The sequence below is a fragment of the Erinaceus europaeus genome, chromosome 17 (assembly GCF_950295315.1).
Source record: "Erinaceus europaeus chromosome 17, mEriEur2.1, whole genome shotgun sequence".
In the NCBI taxonomy this organism is placed as follows: Eukaryota; Metazoa; Chordata; class Mammalia; order Eulipotyphla; family Erinaceidae; genus Erinaceus; species Erinaceus europaeus.
In genome coordinates, this window is record NC_080178.1 from 75,445,253 (window position 1) to 75,466,140 (window position 20,888).

The window sequence follows — 20,888 nt, forward strand, 5'->3', positions numbered from 1 at the left end:
AAGGACTCTGAATTAATTCAGATTAAAAGATCATCAGAATTATCATGGCTTAGTTTTAATGCGTTTATGTAACAGATATTTGTTAAGTCCCTACTCTGTACAAAAGAGGCACTTTTGCAGAGTCTTGGGCTACAACTAAATCCCTGCCTTTCATTAGCTTGTGCATAACTTTAACAAGATTGTTGTCTAAGATGTAAACCTGCAATACTAGCAGAGAAATTTAATAATTTAACTCTGGTCATTGCTACCAGAATCTGCATGTGTAAAGTCCTTTAGGGGTAAAATCCAGGCTCCCTTCATTAGAGGTCAAGAGTGTATGAAAGGTTTATACCTGAGTTTGGCTGTTACAAAGAAAGGAATGCCACATTCTTCACAAATATTACTATATTTGTCTGTCATTTCTACAGAATTTGAAAAAAAAAATCATTTCTCTCTTGGCAAAACACTTTGATCACTGTGGATTAATGGAGTTTTCATTTGTGAACAACAATCATTAGTCTCTAATATGCTTCATACTTCTGTAGAAAGAAGATAGGGTAGAATTAGAAACATTCATCTTCACTAGTCTTTGGAAACATCTAAACTAATTGACTAGCTCAGTCTTCTGTGATGGCCTGGTGACCACTAACTGTGACTATTTGCATAATAGTCAACTCTTCACTTCTGTAGTGATAACTATTTGTATCTGATTAAAATTAAGACTCTTTTAGTTCTCTTGACTTTTCCAGAAGTTGCAGAAATTGAGATTTGCTGTTCTGCTTTAACCAAACAAATGCACACATGGGGATAACAATATGCTGAGTTTATGCAAATTTTACAGCACGAATCTGAATAAAATGCCCACTAATAGATCCTTAAGGAGTAATAAACACACATGAATTTTCCTTAGTTGCACTTTAAAGTGATTTTAACATACTACTAGACCTTAACAATAATATTTAATTGACAAGATTATGCATTTGTATGGACTGAAAAGCTGTAGATATCGAACGCAAATGAATCATAGATTTCACTTTTGCATAACATGTTTTATTAATTTCTTTATTACCAGGAGATTCTAGTTCCCTCCTGGTGAGAGTTTCTTAAAATATAGTAAGATAATTTAAGCACATTTTGTTGACATTTATCATTTATTTTATAAAGTAATCTGAATTCTGTCTTCATAAATATCCAAAAATTGTCTGGATTTTGGACGAGGGCAAGACCATGGAAGGATACCTAGTGGAATTTTTGTTGTGATTTAGTTCTGTTTTAAAAAAAATCTTCTATTTCTCTGTTGACCCTGTTGCAAAGTGTACCGACAAAAATGGATGATTTATGTTAACATATTAGTGAAAACAGTCGTGATACCTCTACCCAATGAGATAGGGTTATGGACTTCTGCATGGCATCTTTATGCTCCCATTGCCTAGCCCCACACCAGGCAGGCAGAGCTAGGCATCAGGAAATAGCCCTTGGACTAACTGCTTGAAGACAAGCCCTAGGGACCTTTCCTACAGAGTAACATGTTTCTGGGGTGCACAGAGTTCTTTATTGTAGGGAGTAAAGGGTCAAATCGGTAAGAGGTGCTCGGGACCACTATGATTACATTAGACCTCAACTCATGCTTTTCTTTTTCCTTTTAACATCCAGTATTTTAACAGAGCATGTACTAATGAATGAAAGAGAAGGTAACGACGATTGACTGCTGATGATCTGGGTAGATTAATGAGATATTTGCACACTTCTGAGAAACGCAAATAAGAGTGAGTGTGTATAGTATAGAGAGAGCTTATAAAAAGAGGTGTTAACACAGAGGACAGGGCTGGTTCCTTCAAGCTTATTAACATTTCTCTCCGAATATTCACCTAACAAAGATTCTTGTTTTAATGTGTAATTGTCTTGATGGACAGAGTCTTTCTACTTTTGCTCTCATTGATTATTCCTGTCTGTTTCTCTCTGTGTAAACACATAAGGGCAGGTGCTATAAAAGTACGCTGTGGGTGGGGAGAGACCACCATTGATAATGCCGTAGATTTTCATGCCTCAAGCTCTGGAGGTCAGTGGTGCAGTCCCTGGTACCACAGTAAACCAGAGCTGGACAATGTTTAGGTAAAGAAAACAAAAACAAACAAATAAAAAACAACTAGATTGTAAAGGAGATTTGAACGAGTTATCTTAATATCCGGCCAGGTGGAGGAACCTTGTTCATATGTCTCTTTGTTTTGTTTTGTTTGCTTGCGTTTGTAGTAAGTATGAAGACAGGGAACTTATGGAGAAGGTGTCTGTTTTCCATTTTTTTCCATGAGTGTTTTAGGTATTTTATTAAATTCATTTAAGACCTAAATTAGTACAGTCAAGTAGACTGCTAGAGCTGACCTCTGTGACCATTCGTTGTTTTTAGTATGTGCTTATATATGTGAGACATATAGACTGATGTCCTAAGTCTAAAATTCTTAAGTCCTTCAACTCTGAAAAACTAAAGCCTGAGTTTCTGAAAAGATGTATCTGACCTATATCTTGTGTTTCTTCTACTTTGGTGGTGGTGTAAGCGGTTGGAGGGGGATTTTCTTGGCTCATTAGTGGAGGTTTTGACTAAAAGAGTACTTTTTAAAATTTTTTTTTAATTTTTTTAAATTTTATTTTTATTTATTTATTCCCTTTTGTTGCCCTTGTTGTTTTATTGTTGTAGTTATTATTGTTGTTGTCGTCGTTGTTGGATAGGACAGAGAGAAATGGAGAGAGGAGGGGAAGACAGAGAGGAGGAGAGAAAGATAGACACCTGCAGACCTGCTTCACCGCCTGTGAAGCAATTCCCCTGCAGGTGGGGAACCGGGGTTCGAACCAGGATCCTTATGCCAGTCCTTGTGCTTTGCGCCACCTGTGCTTAACCTGCTGTGCTACAGCCCGACTCCCAAAAGAGTACTTTTTAAAAATTTATTTTAAAAAGGAGACATTAACAAAATCATAGGATAAAAGGGGTACAAGTCCACACAATTCCCACCACCAGAACTCCCTATCCCATCCCCTCCCCTGATAGCTTTCCTATTCTTTATACCTCTGGGAGTATGGACCCAAGGTCATTGTGGGATGCAAAAGATGGAAGGTCTGGCTTCTGTAATTGCTTCCCTGCTGAACATGGGTGTTGACTGGTTGATCCATACTCCCAGCCTGCCTGCCTCTCTCTTTCCCTAGTAGGGTGGGGCTCTGGGGAAGCACAGCTCCAGGACACATTGGTGGGGTTCTCTGTCCAAGTCTGGTCGGCATCATACTGGCATCTGGAACCTGGTGGCTGAAAAGAGAGTTAACATACAAAGCCAAACAAATTGTTGAACAATCATGGACCTAAAGCCTGGAATTGTGCAGATCAAGTGTTGGGGGGGTCCTCCATTTGTAGATAGCTAGTAGGCATATTTTAGTTATATTCCAAAGGGCCTGTATCTATACTAGTTTTTTAAGAATAAAGATCAGAGTACTGCTCAGCTCTGGTTTATGTTATGCAGGGGGACTGAACCTGGGACTTTGGAGCCTCAGGCATGAGAGTCTGTTTACATAACCATTATGCTTTCAATCAACCTCCCCATCCCTAAAAATGAATCTTAGCAGCCGTAAGGTTTTTTGTCTTATCTTAGTGGGACCCAGAAGGGGACAAAACATTCTGCCTTAAACAAACTAACCAAAACCAGAGGATCCTCTTTTGTATTCAGGTCCATTGTTTATAATATCTAGCTATTGAGTGTTCATGGTTAACATCTGGGAAGGCAGAGTTCTGTGTTCTCACTCCAGAAAATGTGTGTTTCAGAACCTGCTCCTGATGAAATTATTGTCTGGTTGCCCTCCTGCCAGAGCTGACTAGATCATCTGCATCACTCTTCATCAGCTGCTTAGGCACATTTGCTACATAGCACATGAGAACATTAAACAAGCTGATAATTACAAGATGTATTTAACTATTGTTCTTAAATATTTTTTAACTTTTTTATTTTTTTAAAATTTATTTTCCTTTCTGTTGCCCTTGTTTTTTTTTATTGTTGTTGTAGTTATTATTGTTGTTATTTATGTCGTTGTTGTTAGATAGGACAGAGAGAAATGGAGAGAGGAGGGGAAGACAGAGAGGAGGAGAGAATGACAGACACCTGCAGACCTGCTTCACCGCCTGTGAAGCGACTCCCTTTCAGGTGGGGAGCTGGGGGCTCGAACCGGGATCCTTAAGCCAATCCTTGTGCTTTGTGCCACCTGCGATTAACCCACTGCGCTACCACCTGACTCCCTTGTTCTTAAGTATTTTTGTGGACCTACAATATCATACCATTTGCAGTTTCATTACTAATACTCCTCCCATAGAAACTGGCACTCAGAAAATTAATGATGAGGTTCTAAATGGTTCACTCACTGATCATTTGACATACAATGTCTGCTTTTTCAGCTCTATGATAAGAATAGTGGAGCGGACAGATAATGTAAATGTCATAGACCCTTCAGGACAACAGCCTACTTGGTGAAATATGGTCACTGAGAGCCCAAGTGGTGCATTGTACGGCACATCTAGTACAGCACACAAGTTACCATGAGCAAGGACCTGGGTTCAAGACCCTGGTCCCCACCTGCATGGGGGTGGAAGCTTCACAGTCAGTGGAGCAGGGCTGCGGGTGTCTTTCCTTTCTGTCTCTTCCTCTCTTCCTGTCTCTCGTCTGTATCAAAAACAAAAACAAAAACGGGGTGTGGAGAAAGGAAGGAAGAAGGAAAGAGAGGAGGGAGAAAGAAGGAAAGAGGAAAAATAAACGACCACAGGTAATAATGGGGGAGTCATTTTGCAGGCAGAGCCCCAGTGGTAATTCTGTTTTGTTTTTGTTTGATTTCACTGGAGCACCGCTCAGCTCTTTTATAGTGGCGCAGAGGATTGAACGAGGGGGCGGCTTTGGAGCCACAGGCATGAGAGTCTGTTTGTATAACCATCATGCTATCTATCCCCACTTCCAGTGGTAATTCTGGAGGCAAAAGAAAAAAAAAAGTGATTGGAGGCCAGGTGGTAGCACAGTGGGTTAAGCGCATGTGGTGTAAAGTCCAAGGACCAGCGTAAGGATCCTGGTTTGAGCCGGGATCCACCTGCAGGGGAGTCGTTTCACAAGTGGTGAAACAGGTCTGCAGGTGTCTATCCTTCTGTTCCCTCTCTGTCTTCCCCTCTTTTCTCCGTTTCTCTCTGTCCTATCCAACAACAATGACAGCAATAACACCAGCGATAAACAAGAAGGGCAACAAAAGGAAAAAAAAATAGCCTCCAGGAGCAGTGGATTCATAGTGCAGGCACTGAGCCCCAGCAATTACCCTGGGGGCAAAAAAAAAAAAAAAGAATCAGTTGACTGAGGCAATTAGTGAGTGGTCAGGCCATATATAATACACGGCTGCTTTATGTACTTAAGACTGTGGACCAAGAGAACTTCTATATGTTGTGTTTTCCAAGACTGGGCAAAATAGAGTCTTTACATTTTAATAGATTTAAACAAAAATACTTGAAATTAAAAGGATATATGTCAGAACATTAATTGATCTTGCCAAATGAGTAGCTTTCTTGCCTAATTGTCTAGAAATAACTGAAATTCATACGTTGTTGAGTGTAAACTTCTTGAGCACAAAAAGACATTTCCTCAACCTTGACAGCTCTTAGTGTAGGATTCTGCACCATTTATTTCATTTATTCTTCACCTTCACTACTGCAGCGTTGGTAGTTGCTGTCACTCAGCTGCTCTGTGCAGTAACAAATGCGGCCTTTAAGGAGATACCCACCATCCTTTTCACCTGTCTACATACCGCCCCCGGCCCTCTCTGAGTTTCTGTTCATTCGTTTCTCTTTGTATTTTCTAGTTCTATCTTACCCTCCCTCAGTCATAACATAGAAATATTAGAAACATTTCTTCCAATAAAACCTTTTCCAGTTAAACCACATGAAGAATGATTTTCTAGAACAAAATATTAAAAAAAAATCTCTTCACTAGATCACTGTCTCTAATTCAGCGGTAGTTATTAATATGATCATGATTTTAAATACAAGTCCTCTTTTTCTTTCTTAACACTAAGAAAGTTAAATAATCTTCATGAAAGAGAAAATGAGCCCCCTCGAGTGTCGCTCTGTCTGCATATTAGCACACAGCAAGGTCTCTGCCAAGTTGCTCTCTGACTGACTGCCGCAGATGCTTTCTCAAGTGTTCTGAGTCGTATCTTTAGTGCAAGTCTTCAGGGACAAACAATAGCACCTGTTCCTCACAAGATATCAGGCCAGTTAGCCCATTCATGTATCTTTAATGAAGCTCTATGGCAGATGGCAAAAAATGGCATCATCAACAACTTAGCACGGAGAAAACAAAGGGGAGAAGTGTTGATGCAACAATGCAGGTTTTCCCAATAGGAAGAGACAGAACCTCAGTGTTTCACACGCATCTGCTGCTGTCGTGATTGTCTGAAAGATGTGAGGAACTCCCGAGCAATTAAAATTTCTGGCCATGTTGCCTATTTGATCAAGAATGTGTTCCCTATCTTCTCCAAAAGGAGAGGGTTAGACAATCTTTATCTTTCCTTAGGGATTGTGGATGCTGAGAATTAATGGCCAGTTGTACTTTGGGGAATATATTTGATTTCTTATCATCAGGCACTGACTAAGCTCCACCTACAGTCAGGGTCCTTCTTTCTTGTTAATCATTCAAGTTACATAGACAGCTGATTAGTTCTTCCCTTTAGAGTTAAAGAACTAAGACAGTTGTGTCCTGATATATGTGTGTGTACATGTGTGTATATATATATATATATATATATATATATATATATATATATATATATCCACATCAATTTTTCTATTTATATTAACAAAATCAGTTTTACCTCTTTACCTATAGGATAATGAAATTATCTCTGAATTTCTGTGACGGCACAGTCACACTTTCAAGAAAAAAAAATGCTATTTGAAATTTTGATAACTTCTTGGAAAAGACATGTATAGACTGGTCATTCTTTGATGGAGTGAGGGAAATTCTATTATTATTTTTTTATTCTTTAGTAAAAATTTTGGGGGGGGTTCTGTTTACAATATGACTGACTGTCTTTCTTGGAAAACAGGATGATGGGAAGGAAAAGGAAAACTTAACTTACGTCCTTCAGAGCAGGGTGGAACTTCTTTTTGTATACTAACATTTTCCACCTGCCTTCAAGCACCAGTTAAGTGCAACAGACTTAGTTCATAGGTTCCACAGAAGGAATCTGTTTCCCATACTTGTGTGATTCTTATGTGTCCGCCTACTCTCTTTCCTTGTCTCTCTCCTCTGCTTTGCACTGGCTTTCTCTTTCTGCCCCACCTTCAACCAGGGCTCACATAGTTACATACAATACATGGAAAACAGGGAGTGGACAAGTTGCTGTTTTACTTCATGGTTTATTCTCACACTATATGCATTGGGTCATCAGAGTGAGTTTCTATAAAGGATAATAGTTCGACGCACTCATAGCACTCGCTACATTGTCTTAACTAATTTTCAAGACACATATTTCTTTAAAATATCAATAGTACCACACAGATGATCTGAGTAAGATTGTTGAATTATATCCATGTCAACACCCTAATTGTGATATTAAATTCTATTTCCGAAAGATAGTACCAACAGGGGAAACTGGGAAAGAGTACATGAAATTTCTCTGTATCATTCATAATAACTACATATAACTTTATAATTATACTTATAAAACTTTAGACCAAATAATTACCCTATCACAAATAGGAATCATATTCCTATTGCATTTAGGTGTGTTTAGCAAAAGATGACTTCATAATAATAGAATATGGTACTTAACGCATACATAGATTCTGACTAAAATACCTTGAATTCTGGCTCCACTATTTTCTTACTTTTCTGTTTTCTTTTCATGCCACCAGGTTATTGCTGGGGCTGGGTGCTTCTGGCAGCCATTTTTTCTTCCTTTTCTTTCCTCTAGATAGACTAGAAACATGAGAGAGGTAGAATGGGAAAGAGAGACGATGTATCACCACTTCACCATTGTTAAAGCCGGTGCTCCCTTGTGGTGACTGGAGGCTCAAACTCAGGTCAACATGGACATCATCTGACAACAGATGTTGTACTGAGTGAGCAGCCTGCTGCCTCCTTTGGCTCCACCGCTGGTGGAGTCAACTCGTGGTCTTGCACATAGGTCCTGAGGTTGAGAGACCTACCAGACCCAAAGTTCTCACCTTTTCTTTTTCAAGAAGGAGAGGAGGAGTCAGACAGAGATGAGAGATAGCTCAGCACCACTTCATCCTTCACCACCCATGGTGCACAGACTAAAAGCAGACCCTTGAGCACAGTTCTTCTAGGTAAGGTATTTCCTGCCACCTCCACCACTTTTCCTTTTCCTTAATACATTTTATTAGGGGACTGGGTGGTGGTGCACCTGGTTGAGCACACATGATACAATGTACAAGGACCCAGGTTCGAGCCCCTTGTCTCCACCTGCAGGAGGACAGCTTTGCAAGTGGTGAAGCAGTGTTTGTTGCAGGTGTCTTGTCTCTCTATCTCTCTCCCTCTCCATCATCCCCCTTCCCTCTCAATTTCTGGCTCTCTGTATCCAATAAATAAATAAACACAATAATAATAATTTCACTGGTGATTTAACAATGTTTTACAAAATTATAAGATTACAGGGTATAATTTCACACCCACACATGGTGAGCGACACTCCCATGGCTTCCCCCAGTGATAACCATAGTTCTCCGACACAGAGAACTCCTAGAGACACACATTTTTTTCTGCAAGTTAATTCGACTTAGTCATTTATATTCCATATATATATATATATATATATATATATATATATGACCAAGTTACTTAACTGCGTGTGGTTTTATCTTATTAAAGGAATGAAAATAATAATAGTATTTACCTCATGGAGTTTTGAGAGTAAAATAAGATAGTGTAAATCATTTCCCAAATGGTGAGTTTATAGAGAACACTAAGCATAGTAACTACTGTGATCACTGTCATACTATTGCTGTCGGCATTCTGGAATTAGATCTAAAAGAGTAGCTTTTCAGGTTCTTCTCAGTCAGATTCTCTTGGTTATTGGAAATTTTGGCTTGTCTTTAATAAAGGTCATTTGGATCTTCACATATTTGTATTACTGGGTAGAAGTTACTAAGTTGTGTTACTTGGTGTTAAGATACCATTGCTAATGGATACCTTATTGGAATTAATGATAGCAGATGTGAGATCAAATTGTTCTGTGCCTAAAATAAGAGGAATTTATTGAAAACTGAGAAACTCATAGTGTCTGTATTTCAGGATCATCTTTAAAAATACACCTCAAAATTTAAAAATATATCTTTTCAATTGCAGACCTTGATTGTCTTTACCAAAGGTATTTATACACATGATTTCTCTTTTCTTTACTGAAACCTGTGAGTTGTAATGGCAAATCACTGGATAAGATGATTGTCATTTCTGGATTCTGTCACTTGCAGTGTGACCTAAAGGTCTTATTTTTACTTTCTTTAGCCATCTGTTTCTCTAAGTGTGAATTGTGAGGTCTGAATTTTATTAGTCATTTTCAAAGCCTCTTCCCTGCGTCAGCAGCACCAGCTTCTCCTGCAACTCAGTAGAAAAGGACACTCTCAGACCTGCTAGTCCATAGCTGTAGTGTTTGTCTGGCGGAGCCATCTTTGTTTAGGGAACTCTCCAGCTGATTAAAAAGAACAGATTTATTTTGGAGAGGGAGAGAGACAAGAGATAAACCAGAGGCCCACTTGTTCATATGTGCCAGGAGAGCTGGAGATTCAGAGATTCAGGAATATAAAGCACTAAAATTTGGGAATTACCCCCTCTCAATTAAATTAAGTTTTAGTTCTAAAGTTTAGATTGCTGGACCCAAACTCCAGAGTTGCTGATTCATAAATCCTAGAACTCAATACTTGGCTCCTTAAAGGTTCATTTGTGTTGCCGATGCTGCTGGCCAGATGCCACGCTTTGAGAACTGTTAGGCTAGTTTAACTAAAGCTTCATTCCAGTCCTGTGATTCTAGCAGTACTGCTGATTTCTATCCACTCTCCTGGGTACTTTTGTCCCTCAACTTTTTAAACCTGTTGTTGGGTTAATTGTTAGCATTGAAAGATTCTAATATATGCTACCTTATAAAAGACGAATATAGGAACTTCTCTAAACTCTTACAGCTTTTGTTTTACACAGAAAATATTACAGAAAATTAAAAAAAAAACACCAATACTCAAAAATTAAGATCTGATGCCTAGGGAGTCGGGCAGTAGCACAGCGGATTAAGGGTAGGCAGCACTAAGCTCAAGGACCGGCGTAAGGATCCCTGTTCAAACCCCCGGCTCCCCAACTTCGGGGGGGCAGGGGCGCTTCACAGGTGATGAAGCACGTCTGCAGGTGTCTTTCTCTCTCCCTCTCTGTCTTCCCCTTCTCTCTCGATTTCTCTCTGTCCTATCTAACAATGACGACATCAATAACAATAACTACAACAACAATAAAAAACAACAAGGGCATTAAAAGGGAAAATAAATATAATAAAATAAAAAAAGAAAATATTAAAAAAAAAAAAGACCTGATGTCTACTTAAACCATTAATGTTGTCTTATAATCCAGGGAGTTTGGACACCCGCCAATGTAAGAATGAAATTATTTTCATTCTAGGATGCTGTTCAAGGAAGTGGTTTAGAGGCTGCTTGAGGGAGAAGGTTTAGCCAATGGAATACATGCTTTGCCTGCATGAAGCCCAACATTCAGTCTTTGGCACTGCATATGATGTAACAATGCTCTGTTCTCTCTCTCTCTCTCTGTCTCTCTCTCTCTCTCTCTCTCTCTCTCTCTCTCTCTCATACATCCACACACAAAGATTTTATTTAATGTGCGACTCCAAATTGCATCTGCAAATGACCCTTGTAATCTTTCTTCTCCTTCTTCCTCTTCTTCTTCTTCTTCCTCTTCCTCTTCCTCTTCCTCCTCCTCCTCCTCTTCCTCTTCTTATCCTTCTCCTCCTCCTCCTCCTCTTCTTCTTCTCCTTCTCCTTCTCCTCCTCCTCCTCCTCTTCCTCTTCCTCTTCCTCTTCCTCTTCCTCTTCCTCCTCCTCCTCCTTCTCCTCCTCCTCCTCCTTCTCCTCCTTCTCCTCCTCCTCCTCCTCCTTCTCCTCCTCCTCCTCTTCCTCTTCCTCCTCCTCCACTTCCTCCTCCTCCTCCTCCCCTTCCTCCTTCTCCTCCTCCTCCACTTCCTCCTCCTCCTCCTTCTGATTTTGGAGAAACTTGGGGATGAGGTCATATTCTGTGAGGCAGGTACCTGTAAAGAGCATGAAAACCTCCTGCCTGCCAAATCATTTCACTGTCACTTGTTCACTTTCCTGAATGACAGTAGTGGGGAATGTCCGTTGTCTCTCATTTTACCCCAAACGTGCAAATCTTCTTGTTCGATACGTGTGGGTTATGTAGGTAATGAACAAGAACTTAACATCTACAAGAATCTCGCACTGTTATGTGCTAGTCACTGTGCCACTAACCTTACTTTTCTTCATATTTTATCCTCACAATACCTAGGTAAGGTGGTTACGTTAGTTTCAGTTTCTGTATGAGATAGTAGAGTGATAAAGGGTAAATAGCTTGTTTGTTACACAGTCAAGAAAATGGAAGTCTATAGGTTTGAATTCAGATTTGTTTGACAACAGTCTTTGTAGGCACGGGAAATTCTGAATAAGGCTGAGAAACACATGAAAAAAATGCTCCATCCATCTATCTATCTATCTATCTATCTATCTATCTATCTTTGCCCATTTATTCTATGGTCCTGCCTTCCCTCCCTCCTTCTCCCCTTCTTTTCCTTCTTCCCTACCTCCTTCCTTCCCTTCCTTCCTTTCTTTGCATCCAGGGGTATCACTGGGGCTTAGTGCTGGCACTATGAATCTACTGCTCCTGGAGGCCATTTTTTTCCATTTTATTGCATAGGACAGAGAGAATTGAGAGAGGAGGGGGAGATAGTGAGGAAGACAGAAAGAGAGACACCTGCAGACCTGCTTCGCCGCTTGTGAAGTGATGCGTCTGCAGGTGGGAAGAGGGGGCTCGAACCGGGATCCTTGCTTGAGTCCTTGAGCTTTGTCCTATGTGTGCTTAACCTGCCGCACCACCACCTGGCCTCCCTTCTCTTCCTTTCTAAGTCACAATTACACCAATTACTACATCCAAGTGGCCTTCAATTTTTCTTCTTTTCTCTCGGGGCCCTGATAGAATTGGGGTTAAGAGCCCTCTTGTGATCTCTCCCTGACATTTCTCTCCTTCTGTACCAAATTCTTTACCAAAATTCTTTTTGGGAAGCAGGAGGTGGGAGTTCTGGCTCTTGTAATTGCTTTTCTGCTGGACATGGACATTGACAGGTCATTCCATAACCCCAGCCTGTTTCTATCTTTCCCTACTAGGATAGAGCTCTGGAAATGTGAGGTTCAGGGACACATTGGTGAGGTTATCTGCCCAAGGAGTTCCAAAAGAAATCCTAGTAGCATCTGCAACTTGGTGGTTGCAAGGCAGTAAGATATAAATTTAGCAGGACAAAATGTTTACTAAACAGAAAACAAAATGTACGAATAGAATAGATGAGAAAAGGGACTTTAGGGTGGGAAGAAGCTAGGAAATCTGTTTTTAGGTATGTTCCCAGGAGCCCATGACTTCAGTAATTTCTGCTTAAGCTTGACAGCTAATGTGGAAATGGACTAAAAATATTGTCTGGGAAGATGGTGTCAGAGTTGAGAATAGAACTAGAAAGCTGGATAAGGGCAGAGAGTAGCTTCCAAACTTGAAGAAAATATATAAATTCAATTAACTATTTACCATATCAGTCTGACCCAGGACCCATGTATATTCATATTTAGCCCAGGAGCCTGTGTAACCTCCAGGTCTCTTTCAGCCTGAACTCACATCCATCTAGAGCTATATTTCTTTTTTTTTTTTTAATTTCTTTATTGGGGAATTAATGTTTTACATTTGACAGTAAGTACTAGGAACATACTTCGAAAGAAAATGAAACGATTTCCTTTAACATAATTCTGCTGAACAATAGTCACCCTCATATAACAGTGCCCTTATGCTGAGCATCTGGAGATTACATCAGGTCACAAAAAGCTGGAGTTGAGCAGCAAACCTTCTGCTTTTCTAGGGGTTAAAGGCAAGACCTGGACACAAGGGGATCACCTCCAATTTAAGCACGCTAACTCTGTACTCGAATATACAAAACTTGGGCTTACCTCAGCTAAAACAGAAGAAATAGCTGCCCAAAGCTAGTTTCTTTCACGCCCCACTGGCGAAGTCGTAATTGCACAAAGACCTTTTTATTATAAGTTGATTTTCCTGAGAAATGAATTCAGAAAAATACTGTAAAGTGTTTATTTTTTGCCTGCCCTTTATTAACCCACATCTTAGGACTTTCCCTAGAGAAACACTGTTGGTAAATGAAACCTCTTAGACCTACATGGAAGCATTTTTGCACCATGTCCCTGGCGGTGGAGGGAACAGGGACAGGACAAGGCACGTTGGTGCTATTTAAGCAGGGTCATCAGCTAGTACGTGGAATTTTGCCTAAAGAGAAGATGTTGGAATTTAAATGAGGGAAAGGCTTTGGTTGGTTTAATTACTGGTAAAGGGTATATCTTAAACAGAATATAATGTACTCCATTTATACTAGTAAAAAGGCCAAAGACCCTGTTGAAACATAAAGGTCATTTCTGTTAAGACTAATTCTAGTTTTGATATTGAGATAACAAAATTCCTGTAGTTAAACCTACAAGATGATTCCTCAGCAGATAGACAAAGCCTTCCTGTGACACCATCCCGAAACCAAGCAGCATGCAAAGAGTAGGAAAAGCTACAAAAGCTAGGAAATTAAAATGTAATTTTCACAGGCATGATTCTGTCATTGCTCTTATATTTTTATATGGAATACAAATACTGATATAGAGTGAAGATGTTCTATTTTGCATTTTTGTGCTCTTTGATACATTTATTGAGGTCAAATGAAATTTGATATAGTAGGATTTATTATGAAATGCTCCCTGAATACAACTCCATAATTACTGAGCTCCATGGTAGTGCATAAAGCTGTAAAAATGCTTAGCCAGACAAGCAATTTATATGTTACATCGAGGTGTGCATGGCAAAGAATATTATTTTAATTGGAAGCCAAGATGTAGTGGCCTTAAATCTGAAGCACTATATGTTTAACATAATGCAGGAAGGCTTTGAAATAAGATAGTGAAACTGGGAGATACAGCATTTGGAATATATAACAATTAGACATTATTTTCTGACCAAGAGACACTAAATACTAATTTCAAAATAAGGTGCTGAGTGTAAAGCAGGTGAAAGGGCAAAACCTTTGAAGATCGCACAATCTAAGAAGCAATCTCTCCTCATTCTTTGTTAACAGAGGTGGGGGGGGGAGGAAATAAAGATAAATAAAAGAAAATTACCTGCTACTAATTAACGGATGTATGGATGAAACAAGTTCACTGTAAGGATACGTCCCTGGTGCGCTAATAGAATCTCAGACAAGGAATTCAGTGGATTTAGCCTCAGATTTCCCAGGGGCAGATTCGGGATGAGGTTAGAAATGGGTGGCTGTCTGTCTGGGTCCCAGCACACCACCAGGAGTGAAAAACAAATATTCTTGGCCTATATTTACTCTCTGTCTGATCATAGGCTCTCTTCTGTTTAGCAGGTTCAGGGTCACATGCCTCCGCTCATGATCCCAATTTTTCCACATGACCAGCGGACCCTGGCAGCAGCTGCTGCTGCCCAACAGGGATTCCTCTTCCCCCCTGGAATAACATACAAGCCAGGTAAGTAGAGAGGGATTTAAAGTTCTTTTGGATATGCTAAGACCCACATGTTTTGCTTAGTAGTCACAACAAACATGGGCCCATAAGAAGGAACTAGGGCTAAAAGAACCATAAAAACTTAATTCTGAAGTAAAATTAGAATTGAGAAAGTCCTTGAGACAGGACCGTGCTCATCAGATGAGCTGCTAAAAGCTTTCACATTCTCTTCTTATACTTGGTACTTTCCTTTCCTTTCTGTTTTTTCCTTTTTTTTTTCCTTTTCTTTTTTCAGTTGACTGATGAAATGCTATTTTCCTTAGAGACCACACTTTTGCCAGCTCTCTCTCCATACCTTTACTGTGAATAATTGTTTTTGGTTATAGATACTTTCCTCCTCCTGAAAGCTTTAATATACTCTGAGAGAGTGAGCAGGCAGTATGAAATGTCGCCATTGTTTATGGTCTGATTTCTCTTAGAAAGAAAGTCAAATCTGGGCTGATTTAATTAACTTTCCACTAGTAGGTATTCTCTCTCCCTCTCTCCCTCTCTCTCTTTTTTTTTTTTTTAGCTAAAAAAGGGAAACATTCAGTAGTATTTTCTCATTCATCTTTGAACCTCAAAAAACAGGTCACATAACCTTGCAGTGAAATATGTTTTGAGACGATTTAGCAAATGTTATGATTTTTTCTTTATCCCTCTGAGTTTACTGGACTCCCGGGGAATTCAATTAGGGACATAATGGTTTGAAGCTTCTTTTAGAGCCTCCTTGTAAACAGAGCTTTAAATGTTTAAAGATATGTTGCCAAACAAATCCAATGTAAGAAGATAGTCAAGTAAATAGAAGTCAACCTTCATTTCATTTGTGCATTCTTTGTAAATGACCTCAGCTCAGAAGTAGTGACCTTGTTCTTCTCATTAATAATTTCTGTGTCAAGTTCTCTTTAACATATTAACCTGATTATATTAACCACCAAATGCGAGTGTAACATATCTGAGTGCGGCAGCTTCTTTGTGTCTGGTGTTCAAAAAGTGAGAAAAAGGTGTTTGGGCTGGCTTAAAGGAGTCAAACACACATAATAAATACGTAGATATCACTTTACTAAAATTCTTGGTAAGGAAGTTACTAAGTAACGTGAAAATAAACCTAGTGAATTTTTAACATCTGTCTTGTTTGTGGCTATCAATTAATGACTCTGTGTACTTCATAGAGAAAAAATGCAAAAATTCAAACGATTCAAAGAGTAGAATTGCTACTCTGAAGACTGACTTTGAAAATTCCTTCTTCACCTTTTTACTTCTTCACCTAGTGACGGAGTGAGAAGGAGGACATTCCTCTGCACATGCAGTGTTACGGGGCTGAGCTCACTGCTTCACGCAGGTGCATCCCCAGATGTAACAGAGAGCCATCTCCTTGGCGACTGAACATCTCTAAATTACAAATTAACTAAGTCTAGTATTGGTAAAAGGTTTTCGATATTGGAATAAAAGCAAGATGTGTCACTCAAATTGTTCGAAATTAATTTTTCAAGAATAAAAATTTTATAGCAAGTTATGCCTCCTGTGGAACAGGCATCTATACTAAGGATGGGAGTATATTTTGTCAGGAAATTTCTCTGTCAGTGCAGCAATTCAGTTCTTTTCTGATTTCTTGACTACTTCGTAATTATTTGTCTTATCTTCTTTTAGAACACTGGTGTAAACAAAACTTACTAGCTTATCCAGAATCTGTATTGTCAGACCCATACCAGTTTTGGGACCCTTTTCAATGAATTATTAATATGTGTAGGAACTAATTTTGGTGTTTTTAAATTTAAAATTCTCCATTTTAAAAATCAGGTATGGGGGCCAGGAGGTGGCGCACCTGGTTAAGCACTCACATTACAGTGCGCAAGGACCCAGGTTCAAGCCGCTGGTCCCCACCTGCAGGGAGACAGCTTCAAGAGTGGTGAAGCAGGGCTGCAGGTCTCTCTCTATCTCCCCCTTCCTTCTAAATTTCTCTCTGTATATATCCAATAATAAATAAATAAAAATATTTTTAAAAATTTTAGAAATCAAGTATGGGTCTTATTTTCTAAAAGACATCTATATGTGCAAGGACTGGCATAAGGATCCCGGTTCGAGCCCCTGGCTCCCCACCTGCAGGGAATTCGCTTCACAGACGATGAAGCCGGTCTGCAGGTGTCTTTCTTTCCCCCTCTCTGTCTTCCCCTCCTCTCTCCATTTCTGTCTGTCCTATCCAACAACAACAACATCAATAACAACAACAATAATAACTATAACAACAATAACAAAAAACAAGGGCAACAAAAAGGAAAATAAATAAATAAATAAATATAAAAAAGACATCTATATGAACATAGTGAATATATCCTCAGTTGTGTTAAAGCTTTATACAGTGCCAAGGGTTAGGCAGTCACACGCCCAGTTGAGCACTTGTATTACAATGCGCAAGGACCCTGGTTCAAACCCCTAGTCCCCGCTTGCAGGGGGCAACTTCATGGGTAGTGAAGCAGTGTTGTAGGTGTCTCTCTTTCTCTCCCTCTCTCTACCCCCTGCCCTACTTTCAATCTTTCTCTGTCCTATCAGATAAAAGAAAGAGGAAGGAAGTAAAGAAGGAAAAATCATATGTCTTTTTTTTCAGGGAGGAGATATTTGTTACATATGTTCATGGATTTGCACTATATTTATCAATTCTTTTCTAACACCATCACTGAAATTGTAATTAAGAACATGGAAACTGGCGCCATGTTTGTTATTCAGAAGTTAGAGGCCTCCATGAGTCCTATATATGCAACATGAAGTAGTGTTTTTAGACAGCAAGGATCTGCTTGAGCATGTTAATAAAATTATGTCAGTTAAGGGAAGACACTAGGCTTGGACACAGAAGATACCTTCACCATAAACGAAACTGTTAAAAAAAACTTATCTTCTGGTGACCCTTAAGTTATGTCAGAGACTTTAACCAGAACTTTAAATTCTTTTAACATTTGGCTAGTGTAAGTTTACCTCCATATGAAATTAAACTAAAAACAATTAAAATGATAAGTTCTTATGTTATTAATAGAGAGATTATGTCCCCAGGAAACTTGTTGTATGCATTGTTCTTATCACTCACTGAAGGGAGGGGGATTGTGGGATTGGAGTCTGGACAAGGAACTGAACTGTGATGATCTCACTTGAAAGACATGTGATACAATGACTACATTTTTAGCACTGAGTCCTTGTCACATAAAATTCTGTAAATGACTGTGTAATCTATATGTTGGTTCTTCAAATTAGAGATTATGTAAGTGACACTTCTTTTTTTGTTTTTATCTTTATTTATTTATTGGATAGAGGCAGCCAGAAACCCAAAGAGAAGCAAGTGATAGGGAGTGAGAAAGAGAGAGGCCTACAGCCCTGCTTCACCACTCTCAAAGCTTTCCCCCTGCAGGTGGGGACCAGGGGTTGGAACCCAGGTCCTTGTACATTATAATGTGCGCCCAAGCAAGTGCGCCACCACCCAGCCCCAATAAGTGACACTTCTTGCTTTGTTTGTTTGTTTGTTTGTTTTGTTTTACACCTTTCTGTCTGATCTCCACAATCTGATAGACTTTATAGTGCTTGTGCCTCCAGGTAGGTGATTAAGTAATTGATCTGATTTCCTAAAGAATAAGGACTGTTTTGGGAGTGATGTTCATGTTAAGTTTCACTGCTTCTGAATCTTTATATGGGAAATCTGAGTAAATATATTTAGGACTGAGAGCGTTTCCCACCCAGATCCCGTAATGTATCCCACTAGGCATTGCAAGTTTTCAGCACACAGGGAGTCCAGGCACGTTGCCCGCAGAACTTGTGCTGTTTCAGGGGAACATATGATCGTTGTGACTTGGGACCCATGTTTCAGATTTGTTTTTACTGGTTCTGTAATTAGAGTCATCCTTCTAGAAAGAAACTCTTGAGGACTTGAACAGAAACCATGGAATTGTAGTTGTTTTACTCTTTCACATCATGATACTGAGACATACAATTCAAGCTTAAGATTTTGAGAAACTGTATTTGTGAAAATTAAGAGATGAGACCTCTTTCATAGTTGCAATGTGTATAATAGGCCAAGATTGATTTTTGTTTTTTAAATTACCAGAGCACTGCTCAGCTCTGGTTTATGGTGGTGCAGGGGATTGAACCTGGGACTTTGGGGCCTCAGGCATGAATGTCTCTTTGCATAACCATTATGCTATCTAACCTTGCCCACATGAATTTTTTTTTTTTAACTGATGAATTACAGCCTGTCTTTTTCTTCTGTTGCCTGTGCTTTTGGTACTATACCCAGAAAATTCCCAATCCAGTGTCATAAAAATATACTTGTATGCTTCAAGGAGTTTCATAGTTGTAATATTTAGTACGGCATACAATGGGCATTCAGCTTCATTCCATTACATGTGAGTATCTAGTTCTCTTAGCACTATTATTTAAAAAAAAAACAACATTTCTCTCTTGTATGGTCTTGACACACTTGTCTTGAATTGATTAACCAGCAGTCAGGGAAGTTATGCAGAGGGTAGAAAGTAAGACTTGCATGCATGAGGTCCCAGGTTCAATCTCTGGTCTTTCTCTCTTTCTCTCTCTCTCTTTCTCATAATAAGTAGATTGAAATAACTGATGATATTATATATGTCATTCATATATGTACTCGCATATGTGGCACACACATGGTAGCTCTGTGTCCCATTCCATTGATCTATTCCTCTGTCTGTATGCAAATGCCATAATGTGATTGATGTAGATATGCAGTAAATTTTGAATGGCGAAAGTCTGATTCTCCCAACTGGATTCTTCCTTTCCAAGATGATTCTGGCTCTTGGTAGGCTTTGCATTTCTTTATTAGTTTGAGGTCAGCTTCCCCATTTCTTCATGAAAGATTGCCGGGACTTTGTCAGAGACTCCACTGAGTCTGTGACTTCTCCGTGTAGCAGTGGCATCTGAATGCGCAATCTTCAACTTTGATGTCAAGGCCTCATGGAACAAGGTGGGAAGTATTTCCCCTTCTTCAATTGTTTTGAAAATTTGGAAAAGACATGTCTATTTATATCAGTGCATTAGTTCTTAAGTGTTCAGTAAAAATTACTGGTGGAGTCATTGGGTTCTGGACTATATGGAGAAGTTTTGGTTTTTGAATCAATACCCTCACCTCTTATCAGACTATTGATACTCTTTTTCTTATGGAGGTAATGGCATGTTGAGAATACTTTTACCTAATGCTTTTTAATTGTGTTGCTTCCACTGCCATTTATCAGACATCATTTATTTGACAGAATATATGCATGTATTGTATGTATCTATATTTTTACTGAATTTTTTAGCAACTCTTAAGATACAGGTTGTATTATCTTTATTTTGTTAAAAGAGAAGAAACTACATGTCAAAGGAAACTGATGACCTTTTCTAAGCTCTTATATTTAGAAAATAGCATCAGTAAAATTCAGACTGGATTTTCTTTTTTTTTTTTATCAGAGCACTACTCAACTCTAATTTATGGTGGTGCAGGAGATTGAACCTGAGACTTGATGAATTTTCTAATTTGTTATTTCACACAACTGCAAATATGGTCTAAGTTGAGAAGACTTGATATGCTGTTGAGAAAATTCCAGCTTTGTTTTTTGCTAGTTTATATACATAGATACATTATTATCCAGATGACGTCTTGTAGGGTTTTTCATTCAGTTTCTTTCACAATATTATAGAGGTGCACATCTACTCCGGCTAAGGAATGCTTAACCAAATTTATTTTAAAAATAAAGATATTTTTGAAGTTATTTAAATTTCATTTAAATATATTTGGGACCCAGAAAAAAAATTTTGTTCACCCAACTAACAACTGCTCACAAACTAATCTTAGTATATAGAGTTAAGATTATTTTAACTCATACCTCTTTCACTTGGAGGTTACTTTGCTGGTAAATTATCATGAACCCATGCAGTTGAAGTTGTTATTTTAAGTTGTTTTTGTGTGATGTGGATGAGTTTGCTTTTGTTTACCTGCCACTCACGTATTTAATATTCTTATTCTGAATATTTTTATTGGGCTAGTT

At 38.9% G+C, this 20,888-nt stretch overlaps 1 protein-coding gene across 15 annotated transcripts in view; it reads left to right on the top strand.

Moving 5' to 3' along the window:
• SOX6 (SRY-box transcription factor 6) overlaps positions 1 to 20,888 on the top strand; it is a 586,459-nt gene that overhangs the window by 452,236 nt on the left and 113,335 nt on the right. For 11 of the 15 annotated variants that reach the window (XM_060177099.1, XM_060177100.1, XM_060177097.1 and 8 more), the window contains one exon: positions 14,715 to 14,838. In XM_060177099.1, coding sequence (XP_060033082.1) covers positions 14,715 to 14,838 — 124 coding nt within the window. The remainder of the gene's footprint in view (positions 1 to 14,714; positions 14,839 to 20,888) is intronic. The other 4 variants (XM_060177105.1, XM_060177108.1, XM_060177110.1 and 1 more) reach the window with 1 other exon arrangement.